Source organism: Achroia grisella, unplaced genomic scaffold, assembly GCF_030625045.1.
Source record: "Achroia grisella isolate CSIRO2021 unplaced genomic scaffold, CSIRO_AGI_Agris_v1 utg17986, whole genome shotgun sequence".
NCBI classification, from domain to species: Eukaryota; Metazoa; Arthropoda; class Insecta; order Lepidoptera; family Pyralidae; genus Achroia; species Achroia grisella.
Window position 1 is genome coordinate 36,176 of NW_026712681.1, and position 20,684 is coordinate 56,859.

At 34.3% G+C, this 20,684-nt stretch overlaps 2 protein-coding genes across 2 annotated transcripts; one reads left to right on the forward strand and one right to left on the reverse strand.

Moving 5' to 3' along the window:
• Nucleotides 1-3,510: 3,510 nt before the first annotated feature.
• On the forward strand, nt 3,511-5,876 carry LOC131841499 (conserved oligomeric Golgi complex subunit 5-like). The gene has a single exon (XM_059189820.1). It carries the CDS (start codon nt 3,569-3,571, stop codon nt 5,810-5,812), a length of 2,244 nt encoding a protein of 747 aa, XP_059045803.1. The 5' UTR covers nt 3,511-3,568; the 3' UTR covers nt 5,813-5,876.
• Nucleotides 5,877-5,974: 98 nt separating this feature from the next.
• Nucleotides 5,975-20,472, reverse strand: LOC131841497 (lon protease homolog, mitochondrial-like). Its single transcript, XM_059189818.1, is given in 16 exon segments — nt 5,975-6,038; nt 8,082-8,228; nt 8,525-8,714; nt 9,283-9,469; nt 10,684-10,849; nt 11,435-11,610; nt 12,994-13,181; nt 13,832-14,024; nt 14,648-14,668; nt 14,671-14,876; nt 15,543-15,706; nt 16,323-16,463; nt 16,767-16,896; nt 18,176-18,461; nt 19,204-19,465; nt 19,970-20,472. Coding segments are annotated over 16 exon segments (2,907 nt in total). The 5' UTR covers nt 20,384-20,472; the 3' UTR covers nt 5,975-6,002.
• Between the last annotated feature and the right edge of the window lie 212 nt (nt 20,473-20,684).

Below are 20,684 nucleotides of genomic sequence, written 5' to 3' on the forward strand. Positions count from 1 at the left end.
TTCTGTGTACAAGCATGACGATTAATTTTCATATGTACAATATCAAAGTGTTATTATAAAGTTATATAAGGTCATTGTTAAATGTTTTCTACTGTAGCTAATTCTACTTGTAGTTAAGTATGATCTAACGCAGTGATTTAAATGTTAATCACTTTCTAATTCAACTAAATATTCATAATATATATACAAAAAAATTTACTTAACAAAAATTAATGAAACTATGTCCTTTTCACATGTATTTTGTTGTGTCTACACATGTAATGAATTACATATAATTAAGTATATATAACAAGTTTTCTACAAATCTCATATATAACAATACAATTATCAATTTACGAAATGTATTTTATTTACTGCTTATATGTGAGTGGAAACTGGGGTTAAATAATGAGATCTGTTACATTTTATTCGCAAGTTACTTTGCCTTTAATAATACTGATGTACAGATGAAAATTGAGACAACGTCGAGATTTTGTAGCCGTAAGCGAAATTTGCAATGATAGCGCATAAATGACATTAGAACAAATATGTACCCGTACTGATTAACGTGACCATTATTTTTGTCTTGGCAAAGTGAAACGCCTAAAAAATAAGCACATATATCCACATATAAGTAAATTAATAAATTTACTTGAACATCTTGTTCTCATGTATTTAGTTTTTCAGGCGTCATACACGTTGTGGTCTTATATTTTTAAGCTGAAGTTGGCTAAAGCCTGACACTTCCTCTTGTTGAACAGGGGGACAGTTAAAATTAAATTGGGACTGTCCCACACAAAGCGGGACGGATGGTCACATTATTATCGTATTATATATTTGAATTCGCACATTAAAAAGAATAATCTGTGAATTTATACAATCATGTTAAGACTACATAATAATGAAGATCTATTCTTGCGTATATCAACCAATATGTATAGGTACCCTCTTAAACTAAAGTATACTGTAGCGTTTTCTATCTTCTATGTAATATGTCATTGCGCGCCTCTAGTTTTAAGTTAATGTAATATCTCACAATATCTGAATGTTTCCTTTCTGTGTTACAAGATTTAAAATGGTTGTGGTTTTGTCAATGGCCAATAGGCATGATGATAGCTGGCTGTTTTTGGTAAAACATATTTTGCACTTACGACGTGTCTCTTACAAATATCGATTGGATTGCTGTTTTATTTTATGTAATGTAACGAAAATCTCACTTATAAAATAAATAATACATTAATTGTAAAGTTTTTAACAATTTTAAAAATAATAACCAATGTTTCGTTGTTTTTTTTTGCTGTAATCATCATGCCTGTTATTAATTCATTCAGTTTATTGTCAAATTAGATTTATGCTCAAATCGACTAATGTCTCTTTGTCTAATTTTATGCCCGTATATTGAAAAAAAACTGTTTGAAAATTTATATTTCTGTCAGTCATTTTGTTCTAGGTTAAAATATCTTTGGCTCCTACCATACCTTAGATATTTCTAATAGAAATTTATAATAATATCCAGTTTGAACATAATATCATAAATGCTAATTTTGGTCTCATGAGAAGTCATAATTTTACGGTTTTTTCTAATAATTCTATTTTAGTCGTTACTGTTTTACCTATATGCTAAAAATAGGACCATAAAAACATAACCTATTTTTTTTTTCTAAAACCAGATGATGAGATGTAGGTATTAAATTTTGTTATTTTCCTATAAGAAATCTATTTAATGCATATCTAACAAAGTTAACCTACTATCAACATAATGAAACGGAAATTGTGAATATTAGATTACAGTCTCCATTTTCACAGTACACAAGTTTTGTCTTTGTATAATGTACATATTATAGATAGCTTCCTTTCCAACAATATACATGATAAGTAAATTGTTCGTTTATAAGTTAATTAAGTAATTATGAAACAGGAATTATAGTGCAGTATAAATCATTTTGTAACCTATACGTTATTTCCAAGGCCCAGCGCTCACAGACTAATGTCAGTTATAGAATAATAAAAGGGCTAGTTCTATATCAAATCAAAATTATTTACTTATATAAAATATTTTTGGTCATAAAAACATTTTTTTTGCATGACAATATTTTTTTATCACTACCCTTATGATTAGAACTGGCAAGTAACATTACAGTTTATTGCCATATCTAATCATAGGGTATTTAAAAAAAGTTTTTTTTATTTGAAATAGGTAGGTACCATTGTCAATAAGCGCTGGCCCTTGATCTTACTCACTGGAAACAATGAACGAACCGAAACGAATTTTTATTATTACGCAACAATAAACATGGATTTACTTGACAGTTTTCTTTAGATTTAAGTTATTTTATATAATTAACTAAGTAGTTTGATATGTATAATAATTTGCTTTTAAAATAAATGATATATTCCATTGAGAAAAAAATTGGCGCGTTGAGCTTTTAAAAATTTTCTAAAAAAAAGTAAATATTAATGGCAATGTATCTGTTTAAATATAAAAACAAATGCGCGTACTTTAGTGTATATGACCAAAACTCTTGACATATTATTATAATTCTCTTCAAATTATCGAAATTTAAAAACTCCACGCGTTAAATAAGACCAATGGAGTATAGACAAATAATATTTAATGCTGCCATGATAAAAAATGCCCATAATATTTTATATGCCATAAAATTTGGGCCCGTCAATTTTTTTTAATGTAATTGTTTTCACGCTATTATGTACATGATAAAGGAAATGACGTCATATTAAGCATTTTATCAATGATGAATATTTTGTAATAAAATAAATAAATCAACTATGATGCTAGTGCACAATTTTGTTGGAAATAGTAGATATTTTACGATTAATTCTGTAACAGTGTAGCACAAGAATGTGTGCTATTTGAACTAAATAAAATTGACAAACCAATTCTGCATTTTTTTGTCCCTTAAATTAAATAATAGTATATTGATCTAACTGTATTCAGTCTTTACTTGTTCACCATTAATATTAAAATTAATTCAAAATGTATAAACATTAGTGATGTAACTGTATAATCTGAAGTATCTCACGTATCACGTATATAGCTTTCTATCTTCACGGCATGTCGAACCAGGGCCATCTGTCACGCTACACTACTGCTAAATATACTAATTTTACTGCTTAATGTATACCTATATAATCTAAATCGAAAAGTACTTGGATTAATACAAACAATCGAGTTCATTAATGAAGTATTGTGCGGATCTAACCCAGGACTATTAGAAGGTGAGAGACTATGATGACGACTGTGTCCTTAGAAATCGTTTTAAGTGAACCTGAACTGTTCCTATTCATTGCAATACGTTAGAACTTAAGGGTCATCAAGTTTACAGATTTGTAAGCTGGATAACTTGATAATTGTAAATGAAAATGAGAGTACTTTGGCTCATTTATTGTAGTACAAACAGTTTTTAATATGGCTACACTAACAATGACGGATTGTCAATGTCACTTATACTGAAGTGACTTGTCTACGACACCAAAAACTGTCAGAAAAATTTGACATTTTTATCATTTTAATTTCATAGTTTCTTGCGGATAATATAATATAAAATTATATCTATATATATTAAATAATATGGAAGCAAAAGACGTGTGTGTGGAAATAGAAAATGATACTTTTTACAGCAAATTCCTGGACGACAGCGTAAAACCTGTATCAGGCGAAAATCTGTCTGTTACCGACCAAGTCAATAAACTAGCATTAGGAATCGAAAAACTAGGGAGAAGTCTTGAAAAACAAGTACTAGCGAAACACAATGATCTTTTAACTCAGGCAAGTCATATTACTGACTTGGAAACCACTTTAGAATCAGTACAATCGCAGGTTCAAAGTTTGTTGCGTGGTGCCGAAAAACTAAAAGAACGTGTAAACACACCTTATCAGGCTTTAGAGAATCAAACATTAATGTTGGAAAGAGTTCAAATCACCTGCAATTTACTAAGGCAGACCTCTAAAATCATCACGTTGTGGAACAAATTGATAAACATAAAAGACAACCCAGCAAAGGAAGCAATCGTACTTTTCGAACTTAATGAGTTAATAAACGACTATAATTTCGAAGGTATCGTTTTACTAGACGAAATTTTAAAGGAAGTAGATAATAAAAGGAAGGAATTATTAAGCAATGCTACTGTATCACTACAGACTAGTTTGCTAAGTGGTGATAAAAGTAAATTGCTGCAATGCTTCAAAGTGTTTCATAATTTGCAATGTACCGATGAACAGATTCGCAACACTGTTGACAACATATTAAGTGAATTGAAAAAAGGAATTGGTAATGCTTTGAATGTGAAAGCAGAAGGACATTTTGAAGTAAAAAGGTCTGGCTCTGCTAAGGTCACACCAGGTAAAGCCAATATGATGAGCTCGTTAGATTTTAAAATAATACTTTGGGACAATATTGAGAAACTGTTCAAAGAAGAGATATATAATTGCTGTGCAAAAGTGATCATGTTGCAGAATGTAGTAAATGAACTCCATGCCATTGGGAATTTTAGAAACATAGCCAAGAACTTTTGGTCTAACCTTTTACAAATATTTAGCACACAGCTAGAAAAAAGCTCCTTGTCTGTCAATCAGTCTATTGAGATAGATTTTCCAAAGTTACTAAAATGCTTCAATGATTTACATTTAAAATTGAAATGCAAAGATTTGGAAATGAATCGCTCATGCTTATCCAAATGGGAGAATTCATTCCTTTCAAAATCTCTCGGTAAACTGTTAGAGCCTGTTAGGAGCATGTGGTACTTGAACCAAGTACCTACTATGGACCAAATAGATAATGCCATTAGAGTGATAACTGAAGCACTCAGTATATCCCTAGGTGATAAACAGTTAAGCATAAGCTTAGCTAATAGTGTTGCAAAATCTATAAAGCAGATGAATATGGAAGCAGAGCAGAGACTGTCAATGGATAGTGATGTTGCCCAAATAATAGAATCACCAACCAGCTCACAGCAAAAGAATGCAGAACTGTGCAATGCTATGTACTACTTCTCGTCTCAAATAAAAAGGGTCCTCATAAACATGAATGCAATGTTACCTGCTGAAAGTATACAAATTGTGCAAAATAGCTTGAAAGATATATCCAGTTTACCTGTCCTACAATTGTATGCGGAATCTATAAAAAACTCACTTTATATCATCCTTATGACCATGCATGAGGAGCCAGACTTGACTAGAGCTGATGATCCAACTGGAAAGTCACTTTCATGCTCACCTTACATGAAAGAACTGCAACAATTTGTGTCACGTTGCAAAGATATATACTTGTCTATGTTCCGTGAGAAGCCAGCACTGACCGAATGTTGTAACAATATTGCTGTAGTCTGCATCGAGAGATTCATACAACATGTGTGCAATGTTAGGCCACTAAGTAAATTTGGGAGAGTGAAATTACAAATAGACTGTAAACATTTAGAAACAGCCTTATCACCGTTAGTGAGTGATTTCACAGAACTGTCAGACTATTATAGGCAATTGAAAGCATTGTACTTAATATTGGAGAAAAACCCTCATGATATTGCCAAGAGCCAATCCGAGGGTGCTTGCTTACCATACTCGCTGGTTATGATGTATTTGTTTTCTCATGCTGGCCCACAGTTGATGGCACCCCACACATGTGCTGGATGGAACATACAGAGGCTGGTACAGTGGTTGGAGACTCACAGGAACGAGAGGGAGAGAATAGAGTTTGTTGCTGGTGCATTGCAGCGGTATCAGAACCACGTCAGAGATAACCAAATCACAACATATGATGAAGTTTATCCAGTTTTATTGCAATTACTTGAAGACGGCAGAAAGTCACTAAAGAAATAGAATTTCTTCAATAGTTTTTAAGGGAATTTATATATAAAGTAATATATAATAAGTTATAAATAAATGAAACACATATAATAAAAATAACATTATATTTAAAATAAACATTTACATTAGTTATATCTTTCTTATTTTTATTATCTTTAACAAATGTTTCAGTATCTCTTGTGTATTGAACGTACAAATCTCTTTATTCCATGCGACGCCAGGTTTCTTCCAACATTTTCTAAGGAAATAAGGTTGTGAATTAAAATGGCTACTTTAACAAATTACTCCATTTTAAAGTGATCAACAAAATATTAAATTATGCAATTTTAGGCATCAACAATGGACGGTAGAAATGATTGTACCGTGATTATTAAATTTTATTAAAAAAAAACGGTTATGATAAAAAAGTCCGATGTCTATTCTTTAAAAAAAATGTGATGTCTTTAAATCTAAATTATAAACCTAGTATTAACCTGGGGTACAAGAAATATTGTTCTCTGATAATATTGTTCTTTAAATATCTAGGTACCCCTTTTTGGAGCAACATTTACGGGAGAAAAATGCGTAAATTGAATTGTTTTTATCCTATTAGGAATGACAAACGTATTCATATTTTACGCCATATGATGGTTTTTGATTACTTGTCATAAGGTGGTCCAACAACCGTCAAAAGATATGCTAATTATTAATAGTTATAATATAATGGGGCGAGCCTACCACCATCTACAGAATAATTATGGTTTATTATCGGGTTTTCCATCATCTGAGAATTGGTCAGAAATATTAACGAATAGGTATTGAATTAAAATTTATTAAAACCCAACTGTCAATAATATCATTATATGACATTGTAATAAAATATTTACATACACAAGCATGTGACTCCACACGTATCAAACAACCTGCTTAATAACTAAACAATTTGGAATTTAACTAAATCTAACTTAGCTACTATTTACATTCTATCATACAATAAATTCACAATTCCAACAACTGATATATATTACATACACATATATTTTGTTACATTACGCAATATATAACACAATGGCTTCAATTAATATGACCCATCCTGTATATAGAATTAGCTGTGCCCGCGACTTCGCGCAGCGCACGTAACGGAAGCCCTCAGATATAAATAATTTTCCCCGTTTTTGTAACAATTTTCACTGATACGTCGCTGCTATTGGTCGTAGCGTAATGTTATATAGCTTAAAGCATTCCTCGACAAATGGACTATCCAACACAAAAATAATTTTTCAAATCAAACCAGTAGTACCTGAGATTAACGCGTTCAAACAAACTCCTGAGCTTAAATTACAAACATACTGAGTGCCCCTCTGATGCGTTGCTATTCTAGAGTGCTAAGCTTTCTTGCCTCTATTTCCTGTAATTCCACTGCTATAACTCACCCTTCAACCGAAACATCTGGGAAGAGGATCGTCAGTAATATGGACTGACCTCATTGCTAGCAATGTACGATGTCAGGTTGACTTTCACGCTATTCCCCCTGAAAACCATCATGATAAATTCCTGGTTAATTTGTCAGGATAGACTCAGCGACCTGACCTCATGTTCATTTTATTATCCGGTCCACTAGTCACTGGTGCTCCTTCAGCGTAAACCGTTAGCACAGACGGGTACACACAGAGATTGTTATTATTACTGAAATCCTGTCAAACTATATATAATAATAATGGAATAATTAATAATATTTGAAACATCTTTTAAAGCAAGCTGCATGGCGGAATTAATAAGTGAATAGTAATGGCAGACTCCCGCAGAAGACTTTTTTAAAAAAAGTTTGACAGGATTTCAATAATAATAATCTCTGGATCCAAGGTAAGCTAGATAAAGCTTGTGGTATGGGTACTAGATAACTGATACAAATACATAGTTTTGTAAATACATACATACATAATATACATAGAAAGCACCCAGACTGATACAAACAATCATACTCATAAATATAAATGTTTGTGTCGTGTGAGGAATCGAACCCGTGACTACCGAGGCCATTAATGCAGGCCGATAGTAGGTATAAGGTCTAGTTTCGCAAAAATAATTTTAATAGTCTAAACAAACCTCTTGTAAGACACCAGACTATGGAGCTATAAATGACAATAATGGTGATGAATATCTACATATAAAATACACTCTAACATAACCATAAATTAAAACCTACTTTACACAACTCGCAACTAAGCAACCTCAATCGTTCAACACGCTACATTGAAACTTATTACAAAGCGATACAGTCTAAAACAGTTTGAGGCTAAACCTGTCGATCGAAGGCGATTTTGAACACATCGTCGTAAGCATTCACAAAATGTATATCTATATTGTCCTTTATAAACGTGGGCAGATCGTCGAAGTCGCGCCGGTTTTCTTCTGGCAGTATCACGCAGTTCACGCCTACTCGTTTTGCCTGAAAAAGAAATCATAAATACATATAAACAGGACGACCTCGGTGATCTAGCGGTATCGCGTACAGCTTCACTTTCGATGGTCGCGGGTTCGAATTGATATAATTATATGTATTCATGAGAAGGATTGTTTGTATCGATCTCGGTGTTTACTATGTAAGTCATTTCAAAAAAATATAATTTAGTAGTTATATCAGTTGTCTAGTACCCGTAACACAAGCTCTGCTTACCGTGGGACTAGATGGCGCTGTGTGAATTGTCTAAGGGTATTATTTATTTTATACAACATGATACCGACCGCTATAATCTTCTCCTTGATGCCGCCGACGGGTAACACCCGGCCGGTGAGAGATAGTTCCCCTGTCATGGCGAGGTCTGGCCGCGGCGGCCTGTCCAGCGCCAGCGACAGCAGCGCGGTCGCGATGGTGGCGCCCGCGGACGGGCCGTCCTTGGGGGTCGCCCCCTCCGGCACGTGCAGGTGCAAGTGGCTGTGGACACCACCCAGATGACATTACAACGTTGTTCAAAGTTATGTTTAGTTGTAAAGTCTGTGTTTACCATTGTAATATTTCTATCAGCACTCGGCACCCTTCCATTAGTTTACGTCTCCACATAACTTAAATTTTCAGTCAATTCAAAGTCTAATAATTAAAGTTTAAGAGGGTGTGTGTGTACACATCCCTTTAAAGGTTTAGGTATGACCTACTTTGTCGAGAACCTGGGAGCTTGCAAGAGAGAAAGAAATGTTACCTTATATTACCTTATGTAACCTTATATACGAATTTACTATGAACTAAGAGATGCTACTACAAAAGTAAGAAACTAAAATAATTTTAATTTTCGGTGTTTTCGAAACAAATAAATGTTATTTGTTTCAGACTATAATATAGGTATGTTACTATTATCGGTTTTATATATATTTTTTTCCTGTTTCCACATTCTTGTTACTTCTTCCTTTAAGTTTGTATATTTATTTATTATTTCAGCAATTAGTTTCTTGTAGTTATCAATACACACAATGTAATTATTCTTATTATATTTCATAGTACAACAGACCTGGTGTTGAGGAAGTCATTGTCGGAGTAGTATTTAGCGAGGTAGTTCCTGGCGACAGTGAGTGCTATCCTGGCGGACTCCTTCATCACGTCCCCGAGGTGGCCGGTCAGCTCCAGGGAACCCATCGGCGATTTATCATCACGCTGCGTGTTCCGTAGGGCCGTCTCGATGTACAGCGTGCTGCCACCTGATTGGAAAATAATAATATATACACTAGCGCACCCGATAGACGACATCATGCCCGGAAAGGCAGCGCCACCATAATTTAAACCATCTAGGAACCACTTGAAATATACACAAAAAAATCATTTAAATTGTTCAAAATTCAAAATTCAAAAATCATTTATTCATGTAGGACATTTTAGCCGCTTATGAACGTCAAATTTTTACATTATAATTTTATTTTTTCCCTACCGTCCAGTTCGGTATATAGATCCAATTGAGAAGAACTGGCAAGAAACTCAATTGAATTACTTTTTTTTTTAAAGCCAGTTTATTTACAATGTATTTTTATATAGGTGTCTATGTCTAACATTAAATGAAAATTCAGTGCATGAACAACTATTGCCATGCACACTCGTCATTCAAGTAATCGTTTAGTGAGTAATAGGCCTTGCTCAGTAAATATGATTTAACAGATGTTTTGAATTTATTTAAGGGTAATTCCAAGATATCCGACGTTCGATCTACTATGCTAATAATAATAATAATAATAATAGCAAAAGCTGAGAGAGTGAGACGATAGCGAGAATAATAATAATAAGCGGTTTAATTACATTTAATAATAAAAGGAGTCATGACTGCATTAAATGTATTTATAAAACGAAAAAAAATGTAAACATTGCACTTGACGAGTATTTCCGAAATAAAAAGTTATTCCCTACTTGCCTGTGTCAAATACCTCCACAATGGTTTAGCACACCGCTTTGCTTCCTATGGTCACGGGTTTAATTCCTCGCATATATGTAGTCATGATTGTTTGTATTTTCTATATATTTACAAAAAATATATCTGTATATATCAATTGTCTAGTACCCATAACTCGATAGCAGCGGTGAAAATAAAGCGGTGTGCTAAACCGTTAGACCACCGAGGTTGTAATACCGGATACAGAAATAAAGTCTTATTATTTTTTTTTTATTATTTTTCTTTTCAGCTTTCGCCGATAATTTTGGTATGTACCGGCCTAAGCCAAGTACATAGCAATGTTATATTTTTAGGTGAATATACTATAAATATCGGCCAAATCTGTTCGTAAAAATTTTCTGACAATGTGGCATGTGTTTAGGATAACAGCCTCCTGCAGTTAGAAGTATATATTAAGAGGCGTGTTCAGGGTATTTATTGACTGATATATCTGTTTCGGTATGAAACCTGTAGTTGAGAGGATAGTGTACTGACCCATGGCGGTCCAGGCGAGCCCCATGACGACACCGGGCGGGGTGACGTCGTACATGCGGTCGTGTTTGAACGTCGGCTTCCCCACCAGCTCGCTGAGGTTCTCCTCCGTCACAGTCAACTGCTCCGTTTCCTTCTTCACTATCTTGTACGCCACTTTCCGCGCTATCTACTCGCATATACACATACAATAAAAATGTAAGTGATCACTGTTTATGTATATCAGAAAAATTGGTATTGGGGAACTTCATTAATTTAATACTAATTAAAATAAAGTTTTTAGAGTTATTGTCTATTTGTCTGTGTGTTTGTGGACGCTAATTTCAGAAACGGCTTTACCGATTTGTTATATATTTGTATAAACGAATATATATATATTTTATAAATGAAACTAATTTTACGCCAGATACTTAAATTCGTGTCTGTATATATAATTATAACCGCGGATAATTCACACAGCGACATTAAGACCCAGACAAACTGACATAATAACATACTTTTTTTTGTAAATACATACATAATATACATAGGAAATACCCGGACTAATACAAACAATGAATATAAAATATTTGTACTTTGCGAGAGATCAAACCCGCAACGATAAAAAAGCAGTGTCTAACTGAAGCGCTAAGTAGATGCACATATATACACGTATATATGTATTGGATCTACCTATATAAAGTCGGGGCTGGTAGTTAATGAGGCATAAACAATATAGTTATATTAGACACTGTAAATCTATAAAAACAATCACCTTCTCTATATGCTTCTGTAAATTCCTGACACCCGACTCCCGGCAGTAGGATCGTATGAGGGAATGCAACGATTCCGGCGTGAGATCCAACTGTTCGGCGGTGAGGCCACAGTTGGTCCTCGCGGTGGGCACCAGGTACTGCTGAGCTATCGCCAGCTTCTCCTCGGCAACGTAACCTGATGCAGACCAAGTTTATATTAATCAAATCAAATCAAAATATATTTATTCATGTAGGTCTATTACAGACTCTTATATATTATAGCATAGCATTCTCTACCAGCCAACCTTAGGGAGTGCAGAGGTACTCGAAGGCGGTTAGTTTACGAAATAAAATTATATAATATTATAATAATAATAATAATCTCATGACAATTCACACAGCGCCATCTAGACCCAAGTTATGCTAGCTAAAGCTTGTGTTATGGGTACTAGACAACTGATACAAATACATAGATATTTTTTATAGAAAATACCCAGACCGATACAAACAATCATACTCATGAATACAAATGTTTGTGCCGTGCGAGGAATCGATCCCGCGACCATCGGACGTAAAGCGGTGTGCCAGACCGCTAGACCACCGAGGTCGTCAAATATATATATTAAATAGTTATAAATATAAGAGCACACATATATATAATATACTACATACAAACATATTATGGGCATACATACATATACATTTTTATAAATATATATTATAAACAAACTACACCTATAAATAAGATAAGGAGGATGATGATCGTAATTACAGTTCTATGAGAGATTATTTAAAACATAATTGTTTATATTAATCAAATCAAAATATATTTATTCCTTAGGTCTATTACAGACTCTTATAATATGTCAAAAACGACCGTCAGTTCGGAGAGCATTTCAGCCAAGAGGAACTGACAGGAAACTCAGTTCCTATTATTTTCTGCTTGTAGATGTTTACCAAAAATACCAACCGAAAAACCAAAAATTTGTAAATTCTAGAGAATAGAGTGACCAAAAGCATATGCTACTGCAATTTTGTCAAAAGGAAATAGTCTAATCCGTAAATCTAGGCCGTAACCAGAACGTAAAGATTACATATACAAATTTTGGTACAAAATAAAAATTCGCACAGACGCGGCGCGTTCATATTGCATGTGTGAAGAAGTCGCCGGACAGTGATGAACTCGTCAGAAAAAATGTAGTACTGATTAGTATGTAGTACCATTTTATTATAATTAATTTTATTACAATATATTAATGGCAGAAAATGAAAAAATAAATTCAATTAATTATAAATGCTTGGTCTTACAATAATTAGTACTTGTATCCCGTATAGATTAAATCATGTGTGTAAACAATAAATAGTCTAAAGCCTGGAATTTAATATCCGGAGATAGTGTGGGATATACTATCCCCAGGTGCATTCAGTCAGTCAAACAAGATGGCGGCCTACGAACGGTGACTCGGACAAAAATGGCATTATACGAGTAGCTCGCGAACGGAATGGACGCGTTGCGAGCAATATTCTAATAATTATATTATTATATATCAGTACAGTAAAACAATATTGCAAACCTCACCGGACATATCGATCAGCTCCATCCTGTCCCGGAGCGGTTCCGGTATGTGGTCGATGACGTTCGCCGTACAGATGAACAGCACCTTGGACAAGTCGATGGGCACGTCCAGGTAGTGGTCCAGGAAGTTGGCGTTCTGTTCAGGGTCGAGGAGCTCCAGTAATGCAGATGACGGGTCGCCGTGGACGCCCCTGGTGGAAATAACATTTTTTTATAACGTAGGGGCAAAATAGTTCGGGGCTCACTTGATTTTAAAATTACCACCGCACCAGGAGAATTGCGTTGACGGCCTTTTGAGAAGGAATAAGCTCTTTTCTTTCAGATTTCAATATTGTATCGGTTTGGAAATGCCATTGCTGGAATGTGATTGTGTGTACCGTGGGTTTTTCCAGCAACTTTTCTAGCAACGTACGATTTATTCATACAGAATGGTATTTTACAATTAGATTCTTTATTGCACTTTAAATACATTATTTAAGTATCTTCAAAAATAATATTAACAAAGGAGGGCTCTAAAATACTCTAAATGATTTCTTCCCGTCAATTTAGCGTGGCATAAGTAATGTTGAGTGGGACAAAATGTGCAAAAAATAATAAATAATGAATTAGTGCCTGTTGGGAGTTCGTATTCCCATTTTAACTTAAAAATGTAAAGTTACAACAATTATTTAAAACAGCAACACGTTTCTTGCGATGAGATAGCTTTCCGAATGAGCGGCAGATTAAAAAATTCAAATGTCGATTTTCCATTCTATTCAATTGTATTATGTTGAGATTGTACCCGCTTCTATAAATCAGTACGCTAATCCGCTAGACCACCAAGGTCCATATATATACTCACTTGCCAATCTTGTCGACCTCGTCGATGAGTACGAGGGGGTTTTCCGTGGCGGTCTTCTTGAGGCACTGGACCAGCTTGCCGGGCATGGCGCCCACGTAGGTGCGGCGGTGGCCCTTGATCTCGGCCACGTCCGTCATGCCGCCCACAGAGAACCGGAAGTACTGCCGGTTGAGGGCGCGTGCGATCGACCGAGCTGATGGAGCAGGAGAACACGTTCAAACTCAACACAATACTCATTTTTTTTCATGAATGATAATGGTATGTGGCACCATAAAATGAGCATGAAGTCATGTCAGTTAACCCATCTTGGCAAATAGCAATTTACCACGATCATTTGCAAGGGGAACCGCGTAACCACGCGGTACTGGTACACATTACTAACAATTTCCTTCTCACCAGCTGAATCATATTGGGATTAGGAATGTCAAAAAAAATCTTTTTCACAGCGACATATAGTCCCAAGCTAAGTTTGTGTTATAGGTACTAGACACAGTTGTATATTAAATACTTAAATATATTTTTAGTAGGTATATATACATAGACTCCAACAGAGAACCAGAAAAACTGCTGATTCAGAGCTCTCTCAAAACCAGGGAACATATTCGAACTCAACCAATTCACCAGGTCGTGGGTATTGTACTCATCCTTCCAATCACAAATACTATGTATGTATTTAAAAAATTAAAACCTAAGTATTAATATCAGTTGTGTAATACTCATAATACAAGGCCTGTTTACAATGTCATATAGTCCGTGGGACTGTGTGAAATAATGGCGCTATGTGAATATTCCTGGATTAATATTAATTCTACTCACCTATACTAGTCTTGCCGACTCAGGAGGACCATGGAAGCACAGAATCTTGCCCTGGGTGCTACCCTTGAGCTGCGATACGGCTATGAACTCAAGAATCCGCTTCTTGATGTCTTCCATACCATAGTGGTCCTCATCGAGGATCACCTGGGCATCTTCTAACTTCAGGTTCTCTTCGGAGGTGATGCCCCAGGGTAGTGATGTCAGCCAATCAAGGTAACAGCGTGTGACACTATATAGAGATAATTAAGATGATTAATAAATACTAATAATACCCTGGATAATTAATACAGCGTCATCTAGTCCCACGGTAAGCAGAGCTGTTATGTTATGGGTACTAAACAATTGATATAAATACTTAGACATTTTCTTTTGTAAATACACACATAGAAAACACCTAGACTGATTCAAACAATCATACTCATGAATACAAATGTTTCTACCATGGAAGGAATAGAACCCGCGACCATCGGAAGTAAAGCTGTGTACAAAACCAATAGACTACCGAACCAATAGCCGTCAAATGAATAAAAATATATTTATTTTTTATTTCTCTATCTCAACCTATTACGCAAATACGTGAGAAAGCACACGTAGAGGCAGCCTCACATACTAATGTCTAATCTAATCTAATGACTTGTATAATGTCTATATTAGTTAAATAAGGTTATCTGAATATGTTTTAAAGAGCCTTTAAAACATAATCTAAGTGATTTCGGAAACCTATAATTGGCTGGACAGGGAGAGAAGCGGTGAAGGCGAGTGTTGACGTACGTTGGCAAGGGGCCCCTTAAATCTACATACGGTTCACAAGTCCCGGGACTTGCTCGGAAATCAATGGAATGCTAAGTTCGTCTACGCAATGGAAATTATAATTTTAGAGATAGTGACTACTAACTTGAACTCTGAGCTATGACTCTCCAAGAAGTTCATTTTGTTCAGCTCCTCATCGATGACGGTCTGCACGGCCTGCGGAACCGTCTTGTCTGCGAGCCGCTCCCGGAACTTGTCACCGATGGCGTCCTTGTCATCCTTTTCTAACCCTAGCTCCTTCTTTATTACCTGATAATCACATATATATTTTTTTTTAAAATGTTATTGATGACTATTGTTGAGTTATAGTAAAAAGTATCCGAATTATATATCTGTGTAACATTATTATCTGTAAAAAGTACTCACATTTAAACAAAGTACACTAAAAACATGTTTAATTATTTAAAAACCCAAAGGCACAGTAAAAGGTGTTTTGTTTAGATGTAATTTTAAAACTGTATTACAAGACTACAGCAACTTAACAACACTTTAGCCACGACTGCACTACAGAGATTACATATTCAGGTCGAAAAAAAATTAGAAACAATCTTTATTCAAATAAACTCAATATAAGCACTATTGAATAGTCATATTTTTATTCTACCACTCATTCATCATAAGAATGAGAAAAAAACTTGCGTGTTGCTCTTTTAAATAAATGTTGTTCAGAACATTTTTAAGAATTTTCTGTGAATATTAACTGCCAAATAGCAAAGTTGGCATAAATAAACCAATTTGTCCAAACACCAAACCGGTGACAAAAATTACTTTATGACAACATCATTATAATTCATCTATAATTTCGTTCCTTAATTACAATTTATATGTGGGCATACTTAGCCTCATATTACATTATAGTACATACCTTGAGCTGTTCATGTAGTATATATTTCCGATGTTGCTGCTTCACTTTCTCCTCCACTTCCTTGCCAATCTTCTGTTGTAACTTTGACAGTTCATACTCTTTCTTTAGCAGAGAGAGTGACATCATCAGTCTTTTGGGTATCTGTAACGAATATACGGTCAATGTAAATTAGTATGAAGGTACATATTTCATACTAATTTTATAAACGTGGAAGTTTGGGAGCGTGGACGGATAGAAGGATGGATAGATGTTTGTTACTTTTTTATGCAAAACCTACCAAACGGATTTTAATGAAACTTTATTGTAACATAGCTTATACATCACAATAACACATAGGCTATAATTTAAAAAGATATTGTGTATATTGGGCGAAATATAATGATAAATGTCGAGTGTGATGCAGGCGAAGTTGCGCGGGTCAGTTAGTATTGTAAAACAACTCACATCCATTTCTTCAAGTATGGCTTGAAGTTCAGCAGTATCGGCACCAGTAAGTGCCGCTCCCAGGTCACTCAGATAAACGGGGTTGTCGACCACACGCTGCCCTTGAGCCAGCATATGATGAAGAGACTCCCTGCAGATGCAGAAATAATTGATTCAACCATCACTTGCAAGTGAATCTGTATTTAAGAAGTGGAATCTATAACGCAATAGCTTATTCGAAAATTGAACTGTGTATACAGTTTTTATTATCATATTTTTTCTACAATATATTTTATATACTTGGATGTATTTTTTAACTAACCCTACTAAAACCTATTGCACATGAGAGATTCTTAAGATGGCTGAATAAAACGGTTTTTACTGATGAACTATTACATATTAAATTAGATTTCTAAATTAACACATTTTCTAGCAGTATTTATGCTGTTAATATTTTGGCTCTAATGAATTAGTGCTATTTGCTAATTTGTATTCATCAAAATGTAAAAACATAACGAAAAAAAACCAACATCCAAGTATCCTGCTCGTTCTTCTTGTGATAAGCTTTTTGAATGAGTGGTAGATTAAAAAATAAGTATGAGTATTGAAAAGTGCTTAAGTTTAAGTTTGTTTCAATAAACAGTTTATCTATTTTATTCTATGCCAGCGGCGCAAAATGGTAGTGCTTAACACCATTGATTTAACCGTTTAACCAATCATCAAACAGTGTGCATGTATATAGCTAGATACCATTTGGCAAAGACTACATTTTATACCCGTTAATCATTATTATGCAGATAAATAATGTACCAGTTGAGTTTCTTGCCAGTTCTCAACAAAAGTAGCTAGCCGAACTTTCGAAGTTCAGTCACAGTTTGGTAGCCGAACAGTCACTAGTGTAACAGAACACTAGGCTCCCAACCAATATCCTAACTCTAGAGAGTCCATTGGCTGTTCATGATTCGTTCAGAAGCAACATATGTGTCGCAATATGGATATAGAATCAGTAATGGTCGGAATTTGATCACCAATAGAGAAAGTCGTAACGCTTTCTGTAGCGGTGGTCAGGTTTCAAAACTGAATATTTGTGGTCTCTGTGGTCTCACATGTAGTAGTAGCGGAAATTAATAATTAAAATAGTAGAGGAATTAAACAAAATAATATAAATTGTGGCAATCACTATAAACAATGGCACCACTGTATGAACAGGCCGACCAATCCGGGACACAAAACAAAATGGGAGTCAAAATAAAACCTAATTGAATAAAATGTAAATGATTCAATGATTTTGAATTTTATTTAAGTTTTTTTTATTACTAAATTTGAGTGCATTCACTCATTCATCTCGACTGATGTTAAGTGATGATGATGATGATGATGATGATAATTTTGATTTTTCTTGATATAAATAAAAAATTATAACATAATACCTATATAAAGGATTCAAATTGATAATATCCCGTATGGTCTTGATGACTTCTTGTGTCAACGCCTTCACCTCTTCAGTCTGTTGGAATTTCTGGTGCATCAAGTTCTCCACTTTCACCATCATGACCTGGTCTGGGGGAGGTTTCTTAGGCGCCTCCTTCGTACCTTCGGCCTCTGGTTCCAGCTTCTTCCGCGAGTTACGGTACTTCCGCCGCCGTCGTTCAGCATCTGTCTCTTCGCGTGTAACGTCAAACTCCACGTTAAATAGTGGAAACTTCAGCTTCATTTCTGAAATGCGGAAACATTTCAGAAATGAAGCCAGTTTGTTTTTATATATCATAAAATATTATGTGTAGATGTTAGAAGTAGTAGTAGACTTGAAAATAATGTAATTTATTAATAAAATTGGTGACCTATTGTTTAAAATGTTATAATGGTAACTGTAGATACTATTCTATTTATAGTTTTACTGAAATATAATAGTAAAAAGTATATTTTTATTGAATATATTAACAGTTAGACAACTTTGATAGCGAAATGATTAACATACTGCACTAATGAAAAAATTAAACTTTGAATCACCTCATTTAAATTAATTAATTTCCAAGTTAATAAAACAATTACTTCACTTACACATTCATTCAATAGCATGTTAATAAGACTTTATTTAGTCACCAAGGCAGTTTTCAGTGATATACCTTAAAGAGTATACTTAAGACTTTTTTTTATCAGCCCTTCTGGCTATATTCAGATTAATACTTAAGACTTAGCAACCAAAACAGTCTATTTTACACAAAATGAATATTTACAAATATTCATTTTTTATTTTCATATATATTCATTTTTTTTATTATTTTTCAATGATACTTAACAAAATTGACAACAATAAAAATTATTGATGCAGATAAATTTTTGTTAAAAATCATTTAATTAATTAAAAATAATGAATGAATATTCCTTACATACAGTACATCTAATACTATAACCCGTGGAAGGGAATGCAGATAATTTGGTTGCACCATTATATTACCTGCTGGACCAGTGTCTATCTCTTCCTCAACAAACTGCCCAGTGATCTTGATCCTTCGGTGGGCCATCACGACCAGCCTCAACTTATAATCCATGTCCTGCATCTCATGTATTTGTGCAAATACACCGACATCATGCAGGTCATCCAAACTGGACACCACATCATTCTTGTCATCTTCTTTCTTACGTAAAAATATACCAACATATGGTTGGTTTAATTTCACTTTACGTCTTATTAAGTCAATTAGAGCTGGATTTGATATCTGGAAATAAGTAGTGTTTTTAAATTAAGAAATTGAACCAAGCTTTTGGAAAATGAGATATTGTGCTAAACAGCTGCATCAAAGAATTCGCCAAATAATGTATGAAATATAAGATGCACATTTATTTATTACAATCTGGTGTATAGAATGAGGGTACTAAGAACAAACATTATATTTATAAAACTTTCTTTTTTGCGTAAACATTCATTAACATAACAACAATACAGTATAGTGACAATAATTAAATTATTTATAAAATTTAAATTTTAATAGTAATATAACTGTTACAGTGTTACTAAAACTAATAATTCTTACTGAGAAATGCATTCCCAGCAGTGGATATAGATCCCAGGTTTTGTCAATCACTACATCACTACAATATTTGGAATGACAGTTTATTTGTTAGTAAACAGATTACTATATGGTATATTAATACTACAATTGGTACTTTAACTCACTTCAATTAATATATATTGAAAATAATAAAAGCTAGCTATGATATACCTCAATTAATTTGATAAATCTTGGAAACACTGGGTTCCTGTTGATTGCAATAACAGGAACTTGAGGCCAGACTTCAGGCACGGCGACAGTAGCCGGGAGCTGGCTTGAGAACAGCGGCGTCTCATCTTTGGACTCTGGATCGCCCTCAGGGGGATCATTCTTATTCCCTGTTGAGTAAAACCTCGTACTCGCTACCTGTCGCGATGTAGGGGAGTAAATATCGCTATAGCAGCAGCTGCGGCTGTATCGTACACCGTAAAGCCCATGACCGGACCTTAATACCCTCTCTTCTAGTTCCACCGGTTTAATATGTGATGCAACTTTCGTAATATTGCGAGATAACCTTACAGACAAATTTTTAAGTTTAACATTCTGAAACAATGAGCTCCTAGCCAAACGACTGGCAGTATGCATTTTACTTTATAAATAATTGAGTTTTTAGGTCTTGTTTCATTTAATAATAATTATTTTAAAATAAATAGGTTATTTTTCCAGATACTTCAAATGACATGACATTTATAACAAAAGTGACAGCACAGATTTAATACAATTTCTGTGCTTGTTTTTCTGTTGTCAACATTGACATAGGTGGAGCTCTGTGAACTGATATAGTGTTGTCAGCTGTCTGTGACTGCTTGTCAAAACAATGCAACGTGTTTTTGTATTCTAATTAAATTTTCAATAGAATTGAAAATAAATCAAAATACTGAATCAT

Bases quoted from the DNA above. Each gene is read 5' to 3' on its own strand.
- LOC131841499 (XM_059189820.1), top strand. From the start codon at position 3,569: ATGGAAGCAAAAGACGTGTGTGTGGAAATAGAAAATGATACTTTTTAC.